The 26,670-nt window shown below is 39.4% G+C and overlaps 2 protein-coding genes across 5 annotated transcripts in view; one reads left to right on the top strand and one right to left on the bottom strand.

The window, feature by feature from the left end:
* FAM227B (family with sequence similarity 227 member B) overlaps positions 1–19,892 on the top strand; it is a 288,612-nt gene extending 268,720 nt beyond the window's left edge. Inside the window, exons 14-16 of the mRNA XM_029237204.1 lie at positions 2,993–3,062; positions 5,905–6,054; positions 18,859–19,892. Coding sequence (XP_029093037.1) covers positions 2,993–3,062; positions 5,905–6,021 — 187 coding nt within the window. The 3' untranslated portion in view covers positions 6,022–6,054; positions 18,859–19,892. The remainder of the gene's footprint in view (positions 1–2,992; positions 3,063–5,904; positions 6,055–18,858) is intronic.
* The window catches only part of GALK2 (galactokinase 2), a 141,116-nt gene continuing 119,775 nt past the window's right edge, over positions 5,330–26,670 (bottom strand). For 3 of the 4 annotated variants that reach the window (XM_029237201.1, XM_029237202.1, XM_029237203.1), the window contains 2 exons: positions 23,505–23,706; positions 6,017–6,543 (listed from right to left, as the gene is read on the bottom strand). In XM_029237201.1, coding sequence (XP_029093034.1) covers positions 6,336–6,543; positions 23,505–23,706 — 410 coding nt within the window. In that variant the 3' untranslated portion in view covers positions 6,017–6,335. Of the gene's footprint in view, positions 6,544–23,504; positions 23,707–26,670 lie in introns of all 4 variants that reach the window. The other variant, XM_029237200.1, reaches the window with a different exon arrangement.

Here is a 26,670-nt window from a genome sequence, read left to right on the forward strand (position 1 = left end):
GCCCTTAGACTTCCTATTTTCACTGGGAAGAACAGGGGTGGGCGCCTTGTAAGAGGGCCCATGTGGGAACAGCAAGGTGGAGTCCAGGCTGTACTCAGCTGACATGGGTGATGCCTTTGGCACATGTTTATAAGGGGCAGTGTGCTGGGGGATTCCTCATACCACGTGGTGCATTGGGAGGGGTTGCTGAAGAACTGTTTTGTAATGGACCTTTACTGATATGTGGAAGGCAGCAAATTGTTGATTTATTCTTTCTCAATGAGAATTGCCTGCTTTATTTTAAAATTTAACTCCAAACTTTGACTTTATAGAGAAAAGCACCTAATTAATGAAGAAATAAAACTCCTAAGACAGCGACAGGAAAAAGTTGACAAGGAGCTTCATAGGTTTGTTTCTTATTCAACTCGTAGTGCTTAAAAACATTTTAATTGAACAAATGTGTTACATAAACCACAATAGGTTTAATATGTAAAAATTCATTAACTGGAATATCTGCAGAAGTTTTCTACTCCGTAGTTCATCTAGAGTAACACTAACTTTTTTATCCACATAATTACTTACTCTAATTTAATTAATTGCTAAACATTATCATCATCTCCTTTTACTCTACCAGACATAGGACTTAAGCTGAGGGCCTTTTAAATATAGACTCATAACCATGGGAAGATGTAAACTAGAACAACAACCTATTTAGCTGGTCTCAGGCTAGTTCTTTGTCCCTTTCTGCCCCTGCTGCTTCCCCTATACATACAAACATTGTACCCCATTGAAACAAGGAAAGTTGGGCATATTTGTTTATTTTATTACAGTGTAAAAAACAAAACTATAAAGTGTTGGGACTAACCCACTTCTTCCAGTACATCCACATAGGCAAGAATAAATGGCAGATGAGTACAGCCCTTCAAATAAACCCCTGTGGGAAGCCACAATTTTGCGCCAGTCATGCTGCCATACTTCTAATTGCTATTTTGGAACCTATAAAGCTAGTCTCCCAGTCACATAAGAAAATGCAACTCATTACTTTAAAATCTTACTGCATTTTTCACTAAAAATTTTATCACCCAGCTTTCCCCTTCACAGCATAAGATCTGACTCCAGATGACTTTTACAAGTTCCCCAAAATCAAATCTATAGAGGACAGGATTTCTCACCACTCAAGATATGCAAAAGGATGCAGACTGGTTTTCAGAGCAACTCACAAGAAGCACTCAAATATGTTTTATGCGATGGCACATTGCTGGAGAAAGTGAAGGGGAAAAGACTCATTTGGGTATATAACTCCCACGTCCCTGTTAAGTTTATAGGCACAGTGTCCAAGTTTCTATCTGTAATCTTCAAAAAAAGATAGTCATGGAAAGGAAAGATAGAAAGATGGGAGATTGGGTAGTGGTGACGCTTGCAAAGCTTTGTGAATATACTAAAACCTACTGAATTGTATACTTTGAAAGGGTGGATTTTAGGTTATGTAACATATCAACAAAGCTGTTATTAAAAACAAAAGAAGAGGGGAACTGTAAATTAAAGTGGGTTGGAAAATGTAAAATAGGTAGCTAGTGGGAAGCAGCTGCATAGCACAGGAAGATCAGCTCGGTGCTTTGTGACCACCTAGAAGGGTGGGATAGGGAGGGTGGGAGGGAGAAGCAAGAGGGAGGAGATATGGGGATATATGTATAGCTGATTCACTTTGTTATACAGCAGAAATTAACACATCATTGAAAACAGAATTACTCTAAAAAAATAAAAGTGGGTTGGAAGATGGATTGATTTTAACAAAGTGAGATGAACCAGTCTCAGGATGACTTGAAGTCAAGAAGATTCTAAGAGTGTGTTACTGAAAAAAGGGCACCAGGGATATTTAAATAGGACTATGAGGAAGAGACTCAGAGCCAGATTTTAGAAAAGCAGGGAAGAATAGTCCAAAAGGGTAGTAAGAAGTAAGGAGAAAACCTAGGTTGAGGAGATAAAGTTGGCAGAGATAAAGTAGAGAAGGAGTAAGGGAGTATTTGTTAGAGAACACTAATGCAAGAGGCCCCTCAGAGGTAGCCCTACTGGGTGCCCTCAGGGGACCCCTGGAGGAATCCTAGAGAAACCTAGAGCAGGCCTTATAGGGGTTTAGCTAATCCAAAGTTCATGCTTCAGCAAAGTGTATTTGGAATTTTTAGAAAATTTCACTTCCTACAGATTTCACAGAATAATTTCAAATGTTTCACTTGAAAATCGCCAGTGAAATCAATAGTCTTATACCATTTTTCATTTTTCTTTCTCTCATCTGTGTTTCTCTTGCTGTCTCTCCCTTGTCCCAAGTTCCTATCGTTCCTTGCCTGGCCTACCTCTGCTTCTGTCTTTATCCGTAGATCTCTGGAAAGTTTCCTGGTGCCTCCTCAATTCAACTATTCAACTCCTTAAAAATATTTCTTGAATGAGTATGTGGTGACAGAAATCATGATAGATTCCTGGATCCCCACCCCTGATGAGCTTACAGTCTAGTAAGCGCCCCTCTCACCCTTTATCCTTTTCCATCTCTCTTTCTCTCTCTCCCCCAGATATTTTCCAGGCCAGTCCCTTTTCCTCTTCCCTCCCCAGTGACTCATCTTAAAATCTGCACTGGAGCCCAGTGAGTGGAATTAGTTGAGGGAATACTTACTGTGTGAACCATCTCACTGAAGAGGATGCTTCACTGCTGGGATGCAGTGTTGCACAGTGGTTAGAATAGAGGGTGTAAGTCACACTGCTTGGGTTCAAATCCTCTATTACTTGCTAGCTGTATGACTGTGGACAGGTTAGTTAACCTATCTGAGCCTCTTTCCTCATCTATAACATAGGATAATAGTAGTACCTACTTCCTAAGATTGTTTTCAGAGTAACTGAATTAATATATGTAAAGTGGTGGCAAATGCCCAGCATATTAAACTCTTCGTAAATCGTGGCTCTTAGTTGGTGTCAGTATGAAAACAATTAGTTTGGTTACCAATTTTCTTTCTTTCATGATTAGGCTCCAAGCAAAGGCTACTAAGAAACCTTACGAAGTTAAGAATGATTTTGAGAATTTCCTACAAAAACTGGTAAGTTTTTTCTGGAAATAATTGAGAATTCTCTCTCTAGCTTCTCTTATATAGACTGGAAAATATTTAATAAGCAATGTATGGTTTCACATCCAAGTTACAGTGGCAGGATGGAATACATTCTTGTTATTTAATCATCCACATGCACATTTAGGGTAATCTCTCTTTCATGTATTAGTGACAACCTCATGCTCACTCATCCCCGTCCCTTGCTTCTGACCAGAAGCATTTTATGCAACTGAAAACCTCCAAATGCAGAATTTCAAACTAATAGAAAATTATTGGTATTTGAAGTCATATTTTATTTCCCGTTAATAATTCAACAAAAATATATTGGATTCCAACTACTGTGTTAGATGAATGATTCTTGCCCTCAATTAACAGAAATGTAAGAAATGATAAGGTTCTAAACAGTACTCAAGTGTAAGAAAGAAAGAAAAGGAAGGACATGGTCCCATCTTTCCAGTTTTCTTTGTCCCCTTCCCTTCTGCTCCACCTTAACTTACAGGCAGTCCTATTAAATCTAAAGGTCCTTCCTCCCTTCCAACAAGAAAGAACATGTAGAAAATAGTGTACAGTAAATCTGAAGATTGGACAATCTGAGGTAAGGAATAAGAGAGAGCTTTTCATTTTCAGCATGTCAGGCTTCCATGCAAAAATCTAGAGTAATCCTCATTGGCTACTGATGTAATGTCAAAAACAGGGGTCAAATAATCTAACCAAATTCCTATGAGCCAGAAAGGTAATGGAAAGGGGTAATATTGTTGGGTGTTTAATATTAAACAAATATTGAGTGTTTAATATTAAATAAATAGTACTACTCTTTATTCCACAAAAAAATTATTTCTCCCATTTTTTCATGGTCTCTCTTAACTGCTACTGCTAGAGACATGGGTACAGAGAAATATTTATTTAATATAAGAAAACTGTGCAAGTGTACTGGTAAAGGGCAAGTGACCTCAGCTGGTAAATAGTAAATGGCCTGAGTCTTAGAGAAACTACAGGAGCTATGGACACCATAGCCCACTGGAGAGTCTGTGCCTCAGTGAAACAAGGCAACTACTTCCTCACCTCTAGTTCATTGTGGCTCTGCAGGAATAGAGGCCAAAGTGTTATCAGATCTTCCACCATTTGTAATCCAGATTCTTCTGTAAAATTCCTGTTTAGGACTCAAGTTTTTAAATAGCCCTAGAGGCCAAACTAAATAAATCTGCAGACCAGATGAGGCCTATGGTCTGCTGGTTTGCAACCCTTGGTCTAAATGCTGGACTTGGAGCTCTTCAAAAGCTGGCTCCAGCCAGTATAGCCAATCACTATATCCCAAGTCAAACCCTTCACTCCCACTGAGTCTTCCCAGCATATCCTGTTTACCCATAATCATATACTTTGCTTATCTGCCATGCCTACTCCCCAGATTTCAAATTCTATTCATCCTTTAAGGCCCTGCTCAAATTCCATCTTCTACATGAAGCTTTTTTCCAGTGGCCCTAGCCCCATCCTTTCCAGGCAAGTTCGATATCTCTCATAATTTCTAGAATAACACTTGGTGATGGCTTCATTGGAAAATAGTTCTTTTCTTCAAGCCAGACAGCAAGACAAATATGGGAGTAGATTCTGGCTTAGAACGACTATGTCCTCCAAAGCAGAGTGTGCACTAGAAATTTTTACTTACCTATTTTGTAAAGAAGGTATCTCACGGTGAAAAATTTAAAGGCAAGTGCCTTTTTTTTTTTTTTTCACAGTGATCCAGGCATCTTCGAAGAATTATATATCAATTGACCACAGATCTTCTGTGGAAAATGAAAAGGTTTTAAAAAGCAAAGGATTATCATTTGAAATCAATCTTTAAAATTCGAAATTAACAAATTGGACTTCAGCTTTCTCAAGTACTTACCTTTCTGCTAAGAATGAAAATGCACCAGAACTTCATTTTAGAATAGAATAATGGATTTCCTAGTACTTTATATGACTGCTGTCCTTTGAGAAATGTAACAACCAGCTTTGCCTCAGCTTCTCTGAAACTGAGATTCAAGATGATGATATCCAGGCTTTTTGCTCATTAATGTGCAACTCAATCATAGAATAATAGAAAATTGTGATAAACTTCTGGATAATTCATGCCATATGACTGCTGGTCTCTCAATTATCTGACTATGTCACAAAATGCTTTTCAGTCTAAATCTTCATATAATTCAGGAAAGCCTTCCTGTAGTCTATCCGTGAGAGAGAGCCACTCATTTACCATCACCACATGGCCAAACTTGCTGCCCATTTTGATAAACATATACAGGCACCCACCAATACCCCTACCCAATCCCAGAACCCACACTCAGCCTTTTCATAGTTTCACCCTCATGCCTCACACCTGCCCTACATTGGTCCACACATACAAACAAGTTTGCTAGACACACAACGAAGATGCAAGTCACAGATGGGTTTTCCTAGAATAGTAAACATGACTCCTGGATTAGAGAAAAGGTAGTTTAGAGTGGGAAGAAAGTAAATTCCATGAACAAATTGAATTATCTGAATTAACATCCAGATAATTCTCTATGTCAATGTGAATAGAGATAAAAACTTGAAGTGTCTTTTATCTAAGCTTCTCTATTATGACAGAGAAAGCTCAGGGCCAAAAGAATTGAAAGTGATTGTTTATATGATATCACATGGTTAAAAAAAAATTAAATGAGCCTGGGATTTTCTTCCTAAATCCATCTATCTTTTGGAAAAAAAAAAAAAATTTAAGTGATCCTCCTCATCTTGATAACTGGGAGAATCTCACTTTCAAGTATACAGTATCCAGGAAAATCTGTGAATCCTTAACAACGTATTATTTTAATAGCGTTCTGAAGCCCAAACTGAGAGACAACTTCTGGCATCACTATCATCATCAACAACAGAAGACTTCAACCTTGAGGAAGAAGAATGCCAAGAGGAACCAGAAATAAACTGTATTTAAGAATGTATGTTTAATTCAAGTACAATCCATGAGGTCAGTATTGATGGTCTTTTACCATTTGTTTTCAAAAATCTTGAAATCAATACATCCAGTAAATTATCTTAAGAGATCTGGCCAAGCATAATTTTGGCTCTTATTGGTAGAAAACATATTTTAAGATGGAAAAATAATCATTATGAAGCATAGGGAGCTTTCAAGCATTTCTTTCGAAATACCTCTTGATAATAGCAACCATTCATCATAATACAAAACAGAAAGAGGATTAATTTGCTGTGGCATAGAAGTCCTGCCAGTTCCTAAATGCTCTAAATAGTTTAGGCCTCAAGGAAAACCAAAGCTCCACCTCCAGGTTTGGTAGCAAACAAACTCTGCTTCTCAGGCACTAAGCTTCGATTGCTCCTCTGGTAATAAGCTTCATGCACATTTGCTAGGAAGCTGGACAGCTTGTCAGCAGGTACTATCGATACTGTGCAGCCTCCCCATCCTGCTCCCGTAAGTCGTGATCCTTGAGCCCCAAATTTCCTAAAACAATGAGAAAAAAAATTAGAACCTGAATATGAAAATGAGAGTGATTTTCTTGGTGCTATAGAACAGACAGCATCTCCAAGAACTAAGAAGAGATTATGTGGTGTGTTTTGTGGGGTTTTTTTCAGTACTGTCAAACATTTTAGGACATTAAGAAATTTATACCATTGTTTGTTTGAAGGTGATTTGAAATTTAATTGTATCTAAAACTAGCCCCCAGTTTTGGCTCTTAAGTAGTAAAAGTCAGTAGTACTCCTGTTTCGTAAGGGCTGGCAATAACCTACTGTAGTATTGATTCCATAAAGCCACCACTTGAAGAGTTGTGTAGCAAGCCTATAGATGCTCAGGAAGAGGGAGTAAAAAGAAAACAGGCAATGGACATGATCAACATGGTGAAACAGAAGGTTGCTCCATATGAGGCCAAATCAAAATTTAAAGTGCAAGTCTTATATACAAGTGAGAGCTTCCTCTGGTGGCTATTTAAGCTGCATTCAGTCCCCTGGAACAGATAGCCTAGATTGGTGCTGAATAAATTTATCAACAAAGAATGTGTTACTAAACTCTAAATTAGTTCGTCTGTTCAACCTCTGAAGGGAAATTATGCAGACCTTTCCACAAAGAGGATAGTGGCTTCTGCAGGTCCATCCCCGTTTTCCCTGCACCTTCAGGAGCTGGCTGGTCTGACAAATGGACTGGGAATTTATCATCAGACAAAACGTGTGATTGAGATGGAAACTACTATATAAGCCACCACACAGCAAGAGGTAATTTTAGTCACCATAAACCAGGCACAGTTTCAAACCCTGGACAAAAGTGAAAGGCCCTACACAAAGTACAAGGATCACTCATCTTTAAAACATGCAATTTATCCTGACAATAAAAGTTAATGTATCAACAGGAAGACACTGGAACTCACCAAAAAAGATACCCCACATCCAAAGACAAAAAGGAGAGGCCACAATGAGACGGTATGAGGGGCGCAATCACAATAAAATCAAATCCCGTAACTGCTGGGTGGGTGACTCACAAACCAGAGAACACTTATACCACAGAAGTCCACCCACCGGAGTGAAGGTTCTGAGCCTCACGTCAGGCTTCCCAACCTGGGGGTCTGGCAACGGGAGGAGGAATTCCTAGAGAATCAGACTTTGAAGGCTAGTGGGATTTGACTGCAGGACTTCAACAGGACTGGGGGAAACAGAGACTCCATTCTTTGAGGGCACACAAAAAGTAGTGTGTCCATCAGGACCCAGGGGAAGGAGCAGTGACCCCATAGGAGACTGAATCAGACCTACCTGCTAGTGTTGGAGGGTCTCCTGCAGAGGTGGGGGGTGGCTGTGTCTCACCATGAGGACAAGGACACTGGCAGCATAAGTTCTGGGAAGTACTCCTTGGTGTGAGCCCTCCCAGGGTCCACCATTAGCCCCACCAAAGAGCCCGGGTAGGCTCCACTGTTGGGTCGCCTCAGGCCAAACAACCAACAGGGAGAAAACCCAGCCCCACCCATCAGCAGACAAGCAGATTAAAGTTTTACTGAGCTCTTCCCCAGAGCAACAGCCAGCTCTACCCACCACCAGTCCCTCCCATCAGGAAACGTGCGCAAGCCTCTTAGATAGCCACATCCACCAGAGGGCAGACAGCAGAAGCAAGAAGAACTATAATCCTGCAGCCTGTGGAACAAAAACCACATTCACATAAAGATAGACAAGATGAAAAGGCAGAGGGCTATGTAGCAGATGAAGGAACAAGATAAAACCCCAGAAAAACAACTAAATGAAGTGGAGATAGATAGGCAACCTTCCAGAAAAAGAATTCAGAATAATGATAGTGAAGATGATCCAGGACCTCGGAAAAAGAATGGAGGCAAAGATCTAGAAGATGCAAGAAGTGTTTAACAAAGACCTAGAAGAATTAGAGAACAACCAAACAAACAGAGATGAACAATACAATAACTAAAATGAAAAGTACACTAGAAGGAATTAATAGCAGAATAACTGAGGCAGAAGAACAGATAAGTGACCTGGAAGACGGAATGGTGAAATTCACTGCTGTGGAACAGAATAAAGGAAAAAGAATGAAAAGAAATGAAGACAGCCTAAGAGACCTCTGGGACAACATTAAACACAAAAACATTCGCATTATAGGGGTCCCAGAAGGAGAAGAGAGAGACAAAGGACCCGAGAAAATATTTGAAGAGATTATAGTCGAAAACTTCGCTAACATGGGAAAGGAAATAGCCACCCAAGTCCAGGTAGCACAGAGAGTCCTATACAGGATAAGGCCAAGGAGAAGCATGCCAAGATACATAGTAATCAAATTAGCAAAAATTAAAGACAAAGAAAAATTACTGAAAGCAGCAAGGGAAAAACAACAAATAACATACAAGGGAACACCCATAAGGTTAACAACCGATTTATCAGCAGAAACTACAAGCCAGAAGGGAGTGACATGATATAATTAAAGTGATGAAAGGGAAGAACCTACAAAAAAGATTACCCAGCAAGGATCTCATTCATATTCGATGGAGAAATCAAAAGCTTTACAAACAAGCAAAAGCTAAGAGAATTCAGAACCACCATACCAGCTCTACAACAATTGATAAGGAACTTCTGTAAGTGGGAAACACAGGAAAAGGACCTACAAAAACAAACCCAAAACAATTAAGAAAATGGTAATAGGAACAGACATATCAATAATTACCTTAAACGTGAATGGATTAAATGCTCCAACCAAAAGACGCAGGCTTGCTGAATGGATACAAAACCATGATCCATATATATGCTGTCTACAAGAGACCCACTTCAGACCTAGGGACACATGCAGACTGAAAGTGAGGGGATGGAAAAAGATAATCCATGCAAATGGAAATCAAAAGAAAGCTGAAGTAGCAATACTCATATCAGATAAAATAGACTTTAAAGAATGTTACAAGAGACAAGAAAGGACACTACATAATGATCAAGGGATCAATCCAAGAAGAAGATATAACAATTAATAATAAATATATATGCACCCAACATAGGAGCACCTCAACATATAAGGCAACTGCTAACAGCTATAAAAGAGGAAATTGACAGTAACACAGTAATAGTGGGGGATATTAACACCTCACTTACACCAATGGACTGATCATCCAAACAGAAAATTAATAAGGAAATAGATGACACAATAGACCAGATAGATTTAATTGATATTTATAGGACATTCCATCCAGAAACAGCAGATTACACTTTTTTCTCAAGTGCGCACAGAACATTCTCCAGGATAGATCACATCTTAAGTCACAAATCAAGCCTCAGTAAATTTAAGAAAATTGAAGTCATATCAAGTATCTTTTCTGACCACAACACTATGAGATTAGAAATCAATTACTGGGGAAAAAAATGTGAAAAACACAAACACACAGAGGCTAAACAATACGTTACTAAATAACCAAGAGATCACTGAAGAAATCAAAGAGAAAATCAAAAAATACCTAGAGACAAATGACGGTGAAAACACGACAATCCAAAACCTATGGGATGCAGCAAAAGCAGTTCTAAGAGGGAAGTTTATAGCTATACAGTCCTACTTCAAGAAACAACAAACAGGGCTTCCCTGGTGGCGCAGTGTTTGAGAGTCCGCCTGCCGACGCAGGGGACATGGGTTCGTGCCCAGGTCCGGGAAGATCCCACATACTGCGGAGCAGCTGGGCCCCGTGAGCCATGGCCGCTGAGCCTGCACGTCCAGAGCCTGTGCTCCGCAACAGGAGAGGCCACAAGAGTGACAGGACCGCGTACCACAAAAAAAAAAAAAAAAAGAAGAAGAAACATCTCAAACAATCTAACCTTACACCTAAGAGAACTAGAGAGAAAAGAACAAACAAAACCCAAAGTTACTAGAAGGAAAGAAATCATAAAGATCAGAGCAGAAATAAATGAAATAGAAACAAGACAATAGCAAAGATCAATAAAACTAAAGGCTGGTTCTTTGAGAAGATAAACAAAATTGATAAACCATAGCCAGACTCATCAAGAAAAAGAGGGAGAAGACTCAAATCATTAAAATTAGAAATGAAAAAGGAGAAGTTACAACAGACACTGCAGAAATACAAAGAATCCTAAGAGACTACTGCAAGCAACTCTAGGCCAATAAAATGGACAACCTGGAAGAAATAGACAAATTCTTAGAAAGGTATAAACTTCCAAGACTGAACCAGGAAGAAATAGAAAATATGAACAGACCAATCACAAGTAATGAAATTGAAACTGTGATTAAAAATCTTCCAACAAACAAAAGCCCAGGACCAGATGGCTTCACAGGTGAATTCTATCAAACGTTTAGAGAAGAGCTAACACCTATCCTTCTCAAACTCTTCCAAAATATAGCAGAGGGAGGAACACTCCCAAATTCCTTCTACGAGGCCACCATCACCTTGATACCAAAACCACACAAGGATGTCACAAAGAAAGAAAACTACAGGCCAATATCACTGATGAACATAGATGCAAAAATCCTCAACAAAATACTAGCAAACAGAATCCAACAGCACATTAAAAGGATCATACACCATGATCAAGTGGGGTTTATTCCAGGAATGCAAGGATTCTTCAATATACGCAAATCTATCAATGTGATAAACCATATTAACAAATTGAAGGAGAAAAACCATATGATCATCTCAATAGATGCAGAGAAAGCTTTCGACAAAATTCAACACCCATTTATGATAAAAACCCTGCAGAAAGTAGGCATAGAGGGAACTTTCCTCAACATAATAAAGGCCACATATGACAAGCCCACAGCAAACATCATCCTCAATGGTGAAAAACTGAAAGCATTTCCACTAAGATCAGGAACAAGACAAGGTTGCCCACTCTCACCACTCTTATTCAACATAGTTTTGGAAGTTTTAGCCACAGCAATCAGAGAAGAAAAGGAAATAAAAGGAATCCAAATCGGAAAAGAAGAAGTAAAGCTGTCACTGTTTGCAGATGACATGATACTATACATAGAGAATCCTAAAGATACTACCAGAAAACTACTAGAGCTAATCAATGAATTTGGTAAAGTAGCAGGATACAAAGTTAATGCACAGAAATCTCTGGCATTCCTATATACTAATGATGAAAAATCTGAAAGTGAAATCAAGAAAACACTCCCATTTACCATTGCAACAAAAAGAATAAAATATCTAGGAATAAACCTACCTAAGGAGACGAAAGACCTGTATGCAGAAAATTATAAGACACTGATGAAAGAAATTAAAGATGATACAAATAGATGGAGAGATATACCATGTTCTTGGATGGGAAGAATCAACATTGTGAAAATGACTCTACTACCCAAAGCAATCTACAGATTCAATGCAATCCCTATCAAACTACCACTGGCATTTTTCACAGAAGTAGAACAAAAAATTTCGCAATTTGTATGGAAACACAAGAGACCCCGAATAGCCAAAGCAATCTTGAGAACAAGAAAAGGAGCTGGAGGAATCAGGCTCCCTGACTTCAGACTATACTACAAAGCTACAGTAATCAAGACAGTATGGTACTGGCACAAAAACAGAAAGATAGATCAATGGAACAGGATAGAAAGCCCAGAGATAAACCCACGCACATATGGACACCTTATCTTTGATAAAGGTGGCAGGAATGTACAGTGGAGAAAGGACAGCCTCTTCAATAAATGGTGCTGGGAAAACTGGACAGGTACATGTAAAAGTATGAGATTAGATCACTCCCTAACACCATACACAAAAATAAGCTCAAAATGGATTAAAGACCTAAATGTAAGGCCAGAAACTATAAAACTCTTAGAGGAAAACATAGGCAGAACACTCTATGACATAAATCACAGCAAGATCCTTTCTGACCCACCTCCTAGAGTAATGGAAATAAAAACAAAAATAAACAAATGGGACCTAATGAAACTTCAAAGCTTTTGCACAGCAAAGGAAACCATAATCAAGACCAAAAGACAACCCTCAGAATGGGAGAAAATATTTGCAAATGAAGCAAATGACAAAGGATTAATCTCCAAAATTTACAAGCAGCTCATGCAGCTCAATAACAAAAAAACAAACAACCCAATCCAAAAATGGGCAGAAGACCTAAATAGACATTTCTCCAAAGAAGATATACAGAATGCCAACAAACACATGAAAGAATGCTCAACATCATTAATCATTAGAGAAATGCAAATCAAAACTACAATGAGATATCATCTCACACCAGTCAGAATGGCCATCATCAAAAAATCTAGAAACAATAAATGCTGGAGAGGGTGTGGAGAAAAGGGAACACTCTTGCACTGCTGGTGGGAATGTGAATTGGTTCAGCCACTATGGAGAACAGTATGGAGGTTCCTTAAAAAACTACAAATAGAATTACCATATGACCCAGCAATCCCACTACTGGGCATATACCCTGAGAAAACCAAAATTCAAAAAGAGTCATGTACCAAAATGTTCATTGCAGCTCTATTTACAATAGCCCGGAGATGGAAACAACCTAAGCGCCCATCATCGGATGAATGGATAAAGAAAATGTGGCACATATATACAATGGAATATTACTCAGCCTTAAAAAGAAATGAAATTGAGCTATTTGTAATGAGATGGATAGACCTAGAGTCTGTCATACAGAGTGAAGTAAGTCAGAAAGAAAAAGACAAATACCGTATGCTAACACATATATATGGAATTTAAGGGGGAAAAAAATGTCATGAAGAACCTAGGGGTAAGACAGGAATAAAGACGCAGACCTACTGGAGAACGGACTTGAGGATATGGGGAGGGGGAGGGGTGAGCTTTGACAGGGCGAGAGAGAGTCATGGACATATACACACTAACAAACGTAGTAAGGTAGATAGCTAGGGGGAAGCAGCCGCAAGGCACAGGGATATTAGCTCGGTGCTTTGTGACAGCCTGGAGGGGTGGGATAGGGAGAGTGGGAGGGAGGGAGACGCAAGAGGGAAGACATATGGGAACATAGGTATATGTATAACTGATTCACTTTGTTATAAAGCAGAAACTAACACACCATTGTAAAGCAATTATACCCCAATAAAGATGTTTTAAAAAAAAAAAAAAAATCTTGCAACAAACAAAAGTCCAGGACCAGATGGCTTCACAGGTGAATTCTATCAAACATTTAGAGACGAGCTAACACCCATCCTTCTCAAACTCTTCCAAAAAATTGCAGAGGAAGGAACACTCCCAAACTCATTCTATGAGGCCACCATCACCCTGATACCAAAACCAGACAAAGATACTACAAAAATAGAAAATTACAGACCAATATCACTGATGAATATAGATGCAAAAATCCTCAACAAAATACTAGCAAACAGAATCCAACAACACATTAAAAGGATCATACACCATCATCAAGTGGGATTTATCCCAGGGATGCAAGGATTCTTCAATATACGTAAATCAATCAATGTGATAAACCATATTAACAAATTGAGGAATAAAACCCATATGATCATCTCAATAGATGCAGAAAAAGCTTTTGACAAAATTCAACACCCATTTATGATAAAAACTCTCCAGAAAGTGGGCAGAAGGAACCTACCTCGACATAATAAAGGCCATATACGACAGACCCACAGCAAACATCATTCTCAATGGTGAAAACTGAAAGCATTTCCTCTAAGACCAGGAACAAGACAAGGATGTCCACTCTCGCCACTATTATTCAACATAGTTTTGGAAGTCCTATCCACGGCAATCAGAGAAGAAAAAGAAATAAAAGCAATACAAATTGGAAAAAAGAAGTAAAACTGTCACTGTTTGCAGATGACATGATATTATACATAGAGAATCCTAAAGATGTAACCAGAAAACTACTAGAGCTAATCAATGAATTTGGTAAATTTGCGGGATACAAAATTAATGCATTCCTATAGACTAATGATGAAATCTTTTGCATTCCTATAGACTAATGATGAAAAATCTGAAAGAGAAATGAAGGAAACACTCCCATTTACCACTGCAACAAAAAAGAATAAAACACCTAGGAATAAACCTACCTAGGGAGACAAAAGGCCTGTATGCAGAAAACTTAAGACACTGATGAAAGAAATTAAAGATGAAACAAACAGATGTAGAGATATAGAGTGTTCTTGGATTGGATGAATCAATATTGTGAAAATGACTATACTACCCAAAGCAATCTACAGATTCAATGCAATCCCTATCAAATTACAAATGGCATGTTTTACAGAACTAGAACAAAAAATCTTAAAATTTCTATGGAGACACAAAAGACCCCGAACAGCCAAAGTGGTCTTGAGGGAAAAATACGGAGCTGAAGGAATCAGGCTCCCAGTCTTCAGACTATACTATGAAGCTACAGTAATCAAGACCGTATGGTACTGGCCCAAAAACAGAAATATAGATCAATGGAACAAGATAGAAAGCCCAGAGATAAACCCACGCACCTATGGTCAACTAATCTATGACAAAGGAGGCAAGGATATACAACGGAGAAAAGACAGTCTCTTCAGTAAGTGGTGCTAGGAGAACTGGACAGCTACATGTAAAAGGATGAAATTAGAACACTCCCTCAACACCATACACAAAAATAAACTCAAAATGGATTAGAGAACTAAATGTAAGACTGGACACTATAAAACTCCTAGAGGAAAACATAGGAAGAACACTCTGACATAAATCAGAGCAAGATCTTTTTTGATCCACCTCCTACAGTAATGGAAATAAAAACAAAAATAAACAAATGGGACCTAATGAAACTTAAAAGCTTTTGTGCAGCAAAGGAAACCATAAACAAGACAAAAAGACAACCCTCAGAATGGGAGAAAATATTTGCAAACGAATCAACGGAAGAAGGGTTAATCTCCAAAATATATAAACAGCTCATGCAGCTCAATAGTAAAAAAACAAACAACCCAATCCAAAAATGGGCAGAAGACCTAAATAGACATTTCTCCAAAAAAGACATACAGATGGCCAAGAAGCACATGAAAAGCTGCTCGACATCACTAATTATTAGAGAAATGCAAATCAAAAAACTACAATGAGGTATCGCCTCACACCAGTTAGAATGGGCATCATCAGGAAATCTACAAACAACAGTGCTGGAGAGGGTGTGGAGAAAAGGGAAACCTGTTGCACTGCTGGTGGGAATGCAAATTGATACAGCTACTATGGAGAACAGTATGGAGGTTCCTTAAAAAACTAAAAATAGAATTACCATATGACCCAGCAATCCCACTACTGGGCATATACCCTGAGAAAACCATAATTCAAAAAGACACATGCACCCCAATGTTCACTGCAGCACTATTTACAATAGCCAGGACATGGAAGCAACCTAAATGCCCATGGATAGACGAATGGATAAAGAAGATGTGGTACATATATACAATGGAATATTAGCCATAAAGAAACGAAATTGGGTCATTTGTAGAGACGTGGATGGATCTAGAGACTGTCATACAGAGTGAAGTAAGTCAGAAAGAGAAAAACAAATATCGTATATTAACGCATATATGTGGAACCTTGAAAGATGATACAGATGAACTGGTTTGCAGGGCAGAAGTTGAGACACAGATGCAGAGAACAAATGTATGGACACCAAGGTGGAAAGTGGCAGGGGGGGTGGTAGGGGTGGTGTGCTGAATTGGGAGATTGGGATTGACATGTATACACTGATGTGTATAAAATTGATGACTAAGAAGAACCTGCAGTATAAAAAAATAAAATTCAAAAAAAAAAGTTAACATGTACTTCCAATTCTTCCTAATAAAATTTACTCCAAATTAATAGCAGATTTAAAACTCCATAATTAATTTAGCACAATTTTGTCCCTTTTTTCCATCTAAATGAGGTACTTTATTTCCTGGAAAATATCAATAGAATATTACCGCTACTCTGCGACATCAGAATTACTGCACATCAGTAATTCATTTTCCCCCCAATGATTTTCTCTATTGATTTTTTTTCATCATCTGTTTTATTCAATAAAATATGTTTTTCATATGAAAATAGATGTTTAAGGAAGAAAACAAAAATGCTTGCAAACAAATAAAAGATTACTCATCTCTTCCTGCCCTTCAAACATTCAGCTTATGGCCCAGTAGCTGAACTAGCCCAAACTCCTATGGTCCAGGCTGAAAAGTTTCTCTGACCCTGGGATTCTAGGATTATCCTGAGTTCCTAGGCTGGCAAGGGGCTAGTTTGTAATTTGGTACAATTTAAAAAAAGCAAAAAAACAAAAAACTGTCATGCAGCCATGTCAAACTATCTCTTCTTGTGGAAAATGCTGAGAAAAACGGAGGTGTCACTGAAGTATCTCTGAAAGACACTAAAATCTGGGCATCAAAGCTAACATGGTATGGTTTAGAGAAGAACAGGATGCCCTCTTACTTGATTTTCTAAGACCCAAACTATGCCATTTTTCTGGACTCAAGTCAACCAGGTCTCTTATGGTCTTCAATGAACTTCTAGGCATATTTTCTTACACTTTCTCATTTGTACTGTTTTTGAAAACTGTGGTTTCAAAATTGAACCTAAAGCAAACTCAAAGTGTTTCTAACTGGCTGCAAAACCCATAGGAATTGTGCCAGGAGGCCTAGTTTCCTGACTATCCTGCCAGTTTCCCGAGCGCAGACACTAGAAATCCTTCTAGGTAAATATATTATTCACTTTTAAGTCTCCAGAGCTGTTATGTCACCACCCTGCCTGCTACAAATGAAAATGAACTGGACTGCATCAACCACATGGTCTGAAATCATCAGGGCTCAAATTTCCCCAATAGAGAACAATAAGTGCTATTATAAATAGTCCTCTGCCCCTGAGTAAGTGGCACTTGTGATCACAAATCGGGGGCTCCCTCAGCAGCTGGTCAGCAGCCTGCCCAGCTATACACACTCACAAAGGCAGAAAGATCCTGACTGCAGTGTGCCCCACTGGTGCTTAATATGCCCTTTGGTACGTGCCACAGAAATTGCGAGAGAGAGCCAGAAGTTAGGAAGCCAATAAGAAAGAAAAATAGGTGAGCTAAGAGTGTTTAGTGAACTTTTCACATTTGCATTTTTTTCCTAGGAGAACAGTAAGGCATTAAAAATACAGCTCCTGAGCTATTGCACATCAGAGAGGCAAGACAAAAGTTATGAAAACCGAACCCCTAAAATCCCAAATATCACTTTGATGATTGTGGTCACTTGATTGGGAATAACCTGGAAGGGTTGGTCAAAACAACAAAAGCAGCCTCAGCCTTATAAAGCATGATTTACAAAACAAAGGCTAGAGCAGACAAGAGATGGAGATTATAAGGAATGTTCCCTTTGATCCTTTTTATCACTGAAAAGTGTATTCCTATAACCAACTTTCCAGGCACCTAAGTATAGCCTGAGTAAAATTTCCTGCTTTTAAATGAACTGAGTTGACCATAAAGCACTTACTAAGGTAAGGCACAGATCAAAGGTGGTGTTGAGGGGGGAGGGGGGAGAGATCTGGTAAGACCCAACTCTGCCACAAATCGCAAAGAGGGAAAGCAAGGAATTGTGCCTTGTATTTTAATTCAGTTTTATTTATTTCAAGATAAATATTGATATATTATACAAATGGATATAAAATTATTTCAGAAAATCTTGAATTTAGGGACAGGTTATTATCTATCTCTCTAATTTCAGGCAAGCATAATTCCAGGCATTTCGTACATTCTAATAAGTGGCTACTGGATCATTATATTTGTTTTAAAATATGAAAATGTATACTGTTTATTTTTAATTAAATTAATGTTAAAAACTTCAATTATGTGAAACAAAGTAAAATAATAAAGGAAAATGATGATGCTTGCCCAGTTATAAAATAACTCTTAAATGAACAAAATGTAAATTGTAAGAAATGGCTAAATTTTAAAGAAAAATATATTGAGTAATATAAAACACTTTTGAAAGCATATATATATGTGCAGCCAGTAATGTACTCTTTTTCTGGAAAGACTTCTAGCTTCTGCTCTAAGCCTAGAATTTTTCAATTAGAATCTCAGGAAAACAGCTTCCAGAACAATTTCTATGATTTTTACAACCAGATTAGAAACACTTTCAGATTGCTTTAGATTCAAGAAACCACAGGCTTCAAATACTGTTCGAATGAGAAAGTATAAGAAAATATAACTGCATGTCTATTTTAGAAATTAAAGCCACAAATGTCATTGAAGACCAGTTGGTTTGGTTCCAGCAAATGGCATACATACTGGGGGGAGGGGCAGGGGGGACAGTAAATAGAAGACAGAAGCCCAAAGACCAGCGGGCCCCTAAGGCAGCTGAAATAGCTCACTCCCTTTTTCTTGACAGAGTGTCAGATTAGCCCATAAGAGCATGAGGAGAAGAGCACACACATGTGGATTTGCACTTCATTCTTCCCCATTCCGACCTGCTCAGGAGAATGACTGCAAGAGGCCGAGCAGCATGGCCAGCCATGGAATAAAACTGTGGGAAGACTTCTGAGGAAGACAGCAAATTAACTTTGGTAACCTTTGCTGGTCTATTAAAATTTGTCATTTATCTTTCTTAATAGCTTGGGCAATAACGCAGCAATGAGTCCTCTCTTAATTCCATCAAGTGTCAAAACGAAGATAAAGGCCATTAAGTATTTTTTCTTAAGTATAACCAGGGAAACCGATAAAGAATGAGCTGTTTCACATATAATTGACTTGGTTTCAAAATTGTTTTGTGTTCCTCAGTAAATCCTACTTTAAAATTTAGCCATTTCTTAAAATTTACATTTAGTTCATTTAAAAGAAGTATTTTATAAATGGGCAAGCTTCATCTAGTTCCTTCATTATTAAACTTTATTTCACATAATTGAGATTTTCTAACATTAATTAAAAAATAAAAAAAGCAGTCTAACTGTGTAAGTATAGTTTCCTTCTCCCTCCCTGGCCCTTTCTTTGGATTCTAAACTGATTTTCTCTTGAAGAGCAACGAAAGGCTCAGCTGAAAAAATGCAAGCATTGGTGATCTCTTCTATGCTTTTTCCCCCCTTCTCTCTACTTGGGTCATAAAGTAGCTTCCTATACGTTGTCCTGTAGACAAGCTACCTAGAGACGCCTTTTGAATATGGTCTAGCTCAGACCACATTAAGATTTGTAGATAGAGCCCTGAGTATTCTAGGCATCTAATCCTTCATTCACTCAATCAATTAGTTGTTTTCTCAAGCAAATAGTTTCCAAGCAGGCCTTCAGAAAAACTAAAGGAATTTGAAGTGCCACAAGTGGGCCAGGGAGCGTGATCTAAAGAGGGTCTTTGGGGACTTCCCTGATGGCTCAGTGGTTAACAATCCACCTGCCAATGCAGGGGACACGGGTACAAGCCCTGGTCTGGGAAGATCCCACATGCCGCAGAGCAACTAAGCCCGTGCGCCACAACTACTGAGCCTGTGCTCTAGAGCCCATGAGCCACAACTACTGAGCCCACGAGCCACAACTACTGAGCCTGTGTGACACAACTACTGAAGCCCACACGCCTAGAGCCCATGCTCCGCAACAAAGAGTAGCCCCTGCTCGCTGCAACTAGAGAAAGCCCACATTCAGCAACGAAGACCCAATGCAGCCTAAATAAATAAATTTATAAAAAAATGAAGAGCGTCTTTGGTGGTGCTCCTCCTTGAAGCCTCTTCAGCTTCCCTCCTCCCTCCTCTGGTCTACCCAAGGCAACCAAACTTCTCAGGCTGCCCAGTCTTAGTCACAACTTGCCCACTGGTGTTAACTTTTCTTTAAGGGGACAGGGAAGTGTGGAGCTGGTGGTGATTCTTATGCAAAACAACACTCTACCAGAGGTTGAGTTTATGGCACAGTGGCCCACACCAGGCCTTGCCAGCATCCTTCCCCTCCACCACGTGCCTGGCCCACTGAGATAGTCATAAAGCTTCAGAAGGAACTAGGGCTTAAAAGTGTTGCCATTTTTCATTTAAACCTCTCCCCGCATTTACCATTTACTACTCTCCTACTGTCTTTCTCTCCCCGGTTTTTAACCATTCTGTTTTACCACTATCTTGCATTCTTCTGCATTCCTCCTTTTTTTCCCCATACATCCACACAAAAGAAAGTGCCAGACCTTTTGAAAATGGAGTTTAGACTCCAATTTCCCATGGGACACAAATAGCCTACTGAAAAGTATTTGCTGACTGAGGAAGGAATGGCATCAATGACTATATCTACTTAATTCTCCTGGGCTGTCCTCCTCTGAGGTTGCTCTACCACTCAGGACCTTTTAGTAACTGGCAACCAACTGGAGTATTTGGAGAGTATTACCTACTGGTCACAGTGACAGCAAAGAAAGAATTATATAAAGAAACTTAAGGACCAGACAACTATTCTGGCTAATATTTCCAACATGCCAAAAGATAATCTTTCAACACGGGAAACTTGTTCCTTATATGGTTATGGAATAAGTAGAAATTAATTTTGATACTTAGCAATTCCAGACAAAAAAAACATAAAAAAGGGAATGAGCTCCTTATGCTAGACACAACTGAATTTTCCTCAGAAAAGCAATACAGCAAATGAAAATGGGCTAAACAGAGACACTTTAGCTTCCATTAAGAAAAGGCAAATAAACAAATAAATGAAAAAAAAACAAAAGGTGTGTTCTTCCAAACCCTTTTAAGACACAGCCACTAAATCTTTCACTAGAACCACATTTAAAAAAAATATATAGACCTATAGACTGCTAGAACAGAAAAACACACTGGAGATAACAAAGCAAGGCAACAGTCCAAAGTCACAGAGCTCAGAATGAAAAGAGGCAGAGCTAGAACTCAACCTTCCTAACTTCCAGCCCAGTTTTCATCCTTCTCCACACACCACCTTCCCTGCTCAATGTGGCTTTGCTCCATGTTCAAATATTACACCCTGTGACAACCAAAGTCTCCAGCATTAAAGCTTTAAAGCTGGAAAAGGAAAATAGGTAAAAAATGACCCATATTAAAATACAATCACATCTCAGTATGACCCAAGGAGAGAGAAACAGGTGAGGCAAAAAACACTGGATCGGGAGCTAGGCTTTCCCACTGACGCATTAGGTTACCTTGTTCAAATCGCTTAACCTCTTAGTGGTCTCTTGATCTCTAAGGCCTCTTCCTGCTTTCATATCTTATGGTACTAGAAGATAATTCTGACCCAGAAATGTGAAGCCCGGCCTTCGGAAACAAGGAAATTTTCTCAGGCCAAAAACCCGGGAGTCATCTTGGTTCCTCCCTTTCACCCATACAGAGTGAATTGTCTTTACTCTTCCTTCAAGGCATATCTGACCTAGAATCATTTCACACTTCCACTGCCATCTTCTACTCAAAGTCAGAGTGCTTCCAATGGCTGACAAGGCCCAGGGGTATGACTCCCCACTACCTCTCTTACTTCATCAACTACTACTCTCTCCTTCCTGAACTGCCCTCCAAGCACACTGGTCCTCCTGCTGTTCCTCACATTTGACAGCCATGTACCTACGTCAAGACCTCTCTACTTGCTGTTCTCGTTACTTCACTTCCTTCAGGTCTTTGCTCAAATATCCTCTCCTCAGAGAGGCCTTCTTCAGCCACTCGATATCATCAGCCACTCAATATAAAGTACTAGTGCACACCCCTAGTGCTCTCCATCCCTTCCATTTTCTTTCCATAACACTTATCACTACCACTCACTTTATTTTTGTCATTTCCCTCTTTACCCATGAGAATGTAAGCTTCAGAAAGACAAGAGCTGGTTGACCATCCCAGAACAAGCAAGTTCATTCGAGAATTCCAGGAGGCTGGCAAATGCCCCTCCGCTGCTTTTCAGGTGGGATTCAAACTACCCCACTATCTTCTTAGCAACGATGCTTCTTCCTAGTTTCTGCACAAATCATTCCACTTCCTCTTATTTCTAGAACTGAACAATATCTGTCCCTTCCATTCACTGGGCCCTTGCTATTTTCAGAAAACAGCACTTAAAATGAAACAAGCTCTGGAAGGCTTTTTGGCAATTAGTGAGCAAACACTGACGTCAGCAGAGTGATTCTCATCAATGCTATGTTCAAGTCTCTCCACAAGCTGGTTTACATATGCCATTTGTGATCACTGGAGCTACTTGGTTTAAACTTTTCGGGCCGGGAATGTGGCAATGAGTGAGGCAAGCCACAGGTGCCAAGTGGTTAATTATATTTTCATTGCTAATTGCAGGCAGTTTTGTATGATTTTCTCACAGTGGAAATAACATCTAACCATTTGAGAGTTCTCCCAATTTCCCTTTCTGTTCTCCAAGGTCAGTGAGCGCCTTCTGGGTAAAGGAACCATTTTACTCTTTTATCCATTCTCTAGCAATTATAAGGAAGTTGTTCTCAGGCTTTGTGAAAGAGTTTCCCTCTTTACATTTCTGTCTCAACCGACCATTCATAAACTGGACTTTCTTCAGTCCTTTTCCCAAATTGCCTAACCTAAACCTGGAAGACAGGAAATGCTGACTCTCTGAGCAATTCCTTCAGCAACCTCTCCCCTGAAAATACATTTCTATCAGGCTTGAGGTCCTCTTTCCTTTTTCTCCCCTCTTTTGAATAAAAGTATTAAACTTAGGACACCAAACAGGAGATGCTGGTAGAGCTGCAGTGTAGTGGGAAACACTGCTTAAAATATCATGAGAAGAAAGTAACGACAGGGTCTGTGTCTGAGCAAATCTCCCTGAAACACTTAATCATCCAAAGACAGAAAAGTCTTTTTTATGATGTTGTGAAGAACTGACTCCAAACCTGGAGCTTCGTAAAGCCCTGGAGTCAAGTCTCCAATCTTTCATCCTACAGAGTTTTAGGAGGGAACAAGTCTAGCTCTATGTCACAGACCACCCCTCTTATAGGAAGTGGGAAGGGATCTTCCTTCACTTAGAAGATTACAAAAATGCTGCTTTTTTCCCATTAATTTAAACAATTTCCTTGGGCAGCATCCTGCAGCCCCTGCCACACTGCTCTTTCAGCCTCACCGACAGATGTCCACCAGCTGGTCCAGCTCAGGGCAGCTACACTCGTACATGTCCCGGCAGCTCACGTGGCTCTGGTTCATTAACTCCCCCAGCAGCTGGACCGTGTTGTCAGGTGCTTCTTCACATATCTTCTTAAACTGGAGCACTCTTGCAGCCTCGCTATACACGTGCTTTGCCCGCTGGTAGAGTTTGAAGGTGAGCACTTAGGAAGGAAGGGGATGGTGAACAAGGTTAGCGATAGTTACTGGCCAAAAAGAAAGAAAGAAAGTAAGGGAGGGAGGGAGGGAGGGAGGGAGGAAGGAAGGAAGGAAAATTTTTTAAAAAAGAAATAGTTACTGAACAATTCAGTGAAAAGAAAAATACAGTTATTGAGAACGTCCATTTCTGTCTTTATTATCAGTACCTTAGACTTTAAATAGGTCTTTCTTTCACTGAAAGAATTCTTTATAGTCTAAACTGGTCTCTTTTCAAGTCCATTTTACTTTAAGTTCACATATCTGAAAGTGGCAGAAGCAGAACACGTCAGGACGTCTGACCCCAGAGCCATGTTCTTTCCACTGTGATCCACCAGAAAGAACCACTAAAAATGCTTATGCTAGCAATTTTATTTATTAAAATGTTTCCTATAGCTAAGCACAGTTACTTATATATGTGTGTGTGTAAAAAAGCACAATTATTTATATATGTGTATATAGCGTAGCATTATCATAGCAGAAAATAATCAATTCAAATGTCTAATAACAGAAAATATTTTTAAAATTATGCTACCTCTATTACAAATATTGCTACTAAAACACAGATCCTAAGATAATTTAACACATGGAAAATTGTTCATTATTAAGTGAAAAAGCAAGATATAAAACTATGTGTATGTGTATACATTTTAATTTTTAAAAATTATAAGAAGGCACCAAAATGTTAACAGTCATCATCTCTCTGTGGTACATTGTGGATGATTTTATTTTCTCCTTGACATATTTCTGTACTTTACAGATTATCTACAATGACTCTAACTTCAGTTACAGAAACATGTCCTACTGCAACGGCTGTGTCTATAGTGCTTATGTATTCCCTTGAATAACAACTGAGACCTCCTTACCATTCATTTTCAACCGTGCTGAACAGTGGCTGAGCTGGTGCAGTGGGTCTGGGAAAAATTTGGAAAATAAATGGAAGCTAAGCAACCTGGCTTGCTGGAAAGAGCCTGGGCTGAGAATCTAAAGGTCTGTCATTTGTTCTCATCTGTGTGACAACTCGCTGTACCCAAGTTGCTACTTCTATAGAGCTCCAAAATGAGGCTGAAAATTATTTCTCAGGATCCTTCCTGCGCTAACATTTTATGATTCTATGAAGAACTTCCTCCAAGAATTCCCCTCATATTGCTGTATTTTGGAAAAAGGATAACTGTGACCATTGCCTTCTGTTTGCATCCCCAGTTGTACTCTCTGCTCTCCTCTACCCGCTGCCTGCCCCAGAAGGCTGACCTAGATGGATTACACCAGTGGGTTCCCTTGCCTCTAGATTGGGGAAAGGGAGAAGATCAGCAAGAGATGGGAGGGAATTATGTCCTTCCTGCTCACTGGGTGGTGATATGCGCGAGCAGGCGCAAACACAGTTCATTATATCAATAGCATGATTCCTGTTTAACTCAAACACATGAGACCTGCAACAGATTTTTATACTTGACTTAAATCCCTCAAACCTCCCCCTTATAGGACTCGTACTAGCCACAGCCAGAAAATCAGCCTAATTTGGACTTCACCCCTGACTCCCCTCAGCAATAGAGGGCCCCACCCCCACATCAGCCTTACTCCACTCAGGCACAATAGTTGTGCAGGAGTCTTCCTACTTATTCAATTTTACCCTTTAACAGAAAACAACAAACATATTCAAGCAATAGCGCTATGATTAGGAGCCCTTGCCACCCTATTCACAGCAATATGCGCTGTCACCCAAAACGACATTAAAAAAATTGTCGCTTTCTCCACTTCAAGCCAATCGCATCAACCAACCCTGTCTAGCATTCTTACACGTATCTGCACACATGCTTTTTTTAAGGCCATACTATTCACATGCTCTGGGTCCATTAGTCACAGCCTGAATGACGAACAAGATAATTCGAAAAACAGGGGGCCTATTCAAGCCCTTACCCTTCACCACAACAGCCCTTATTATCGGATGTCTGGCACTGACAGGAATGCCTTTCCTCACCGGCTTCTATTGTAAAGACCTGATCATTGAAGCCACTAACACATCTTATACCAATGCCTGAGCCCTATTAATAACTCTAATTGCCACCTCCCTCCCTGTCTATAGTACCCACATTATCTTCTTCGCACTACTAGAACAACCTCGCTTCTCTCCCTTAACCTCCATCAGTGAAAACAACCCCTTCCTAATTAACTCCATCAAACACCTGTTAATTGGAAGTGTCTTTGCCAGATTCATTATCTCCAACAACATCCCCCCAACAACAGTTCCCCTAATAACTGTACCCCTACACCTAAAACTAACTGCCCTTGCAGTAACCATCCTGGGCTTTGTATTGGCACTTGAAATTAACCTTAACACACAAAACTTAAAATTTATTTACCCCTCAAATACCCTTAAATTCTCTAGTCTCTTAGGATATTTCCCCACCATCATGCATCGTCTGCCTCCTTATCTAAACCTATCAATAGCCAAAAATCAGCATCCTCCTTCTTGGACTTAATCTGACTAGAAAACATTTTACCAAAAACCACACCCCTCATTCAACTAAAGTTCTCCACACTAATCTCAAGCCAAAAAGGCCTTATCAAACTATACTTCCTATCATTCCTTATTACTCTCACCCTTAGCACACTTTTATTTAATTACCACCAGTGATCTTCATAATAACCACAACACCAATAAACAGCGACCAGCCAGTAACAATCACCAACCAGGTACCATAGCTACATAACCCCGCAATCCCCATAGCCTCCTCACTAAAAAAGCCAGAGTCACCAGAGTCACTCGGTCTCCCAACCCAATGAACAACTTCCACCTCCTCATCCTTTAAAATATATAATACCATCAAAAACTCTATTATCAACCCTGAAAGAAATGCCCCCAAAACAATCTTATTAGAAACCCAAACCTCAGGATACTGCTCAGTGGCCATAGCCGTTGTATAGCCAAACAC

Source organism: Monodon monoceros, unplaced genomic scaffold, assembly GCF_005190385.1.
Source record: "Monodon monoceros isolate NGI ecotype Baffin Bay Population unplaced genomic scaffold, NGI_Narwhal_1 Super_Scaffold_21, whole genome shotgun sequence".
NCBI lineage: Eukaryota > Metazoa > Chordata > Mammalia > Artiodactyla > Monodontidae > Monodon > Monodon monoceros.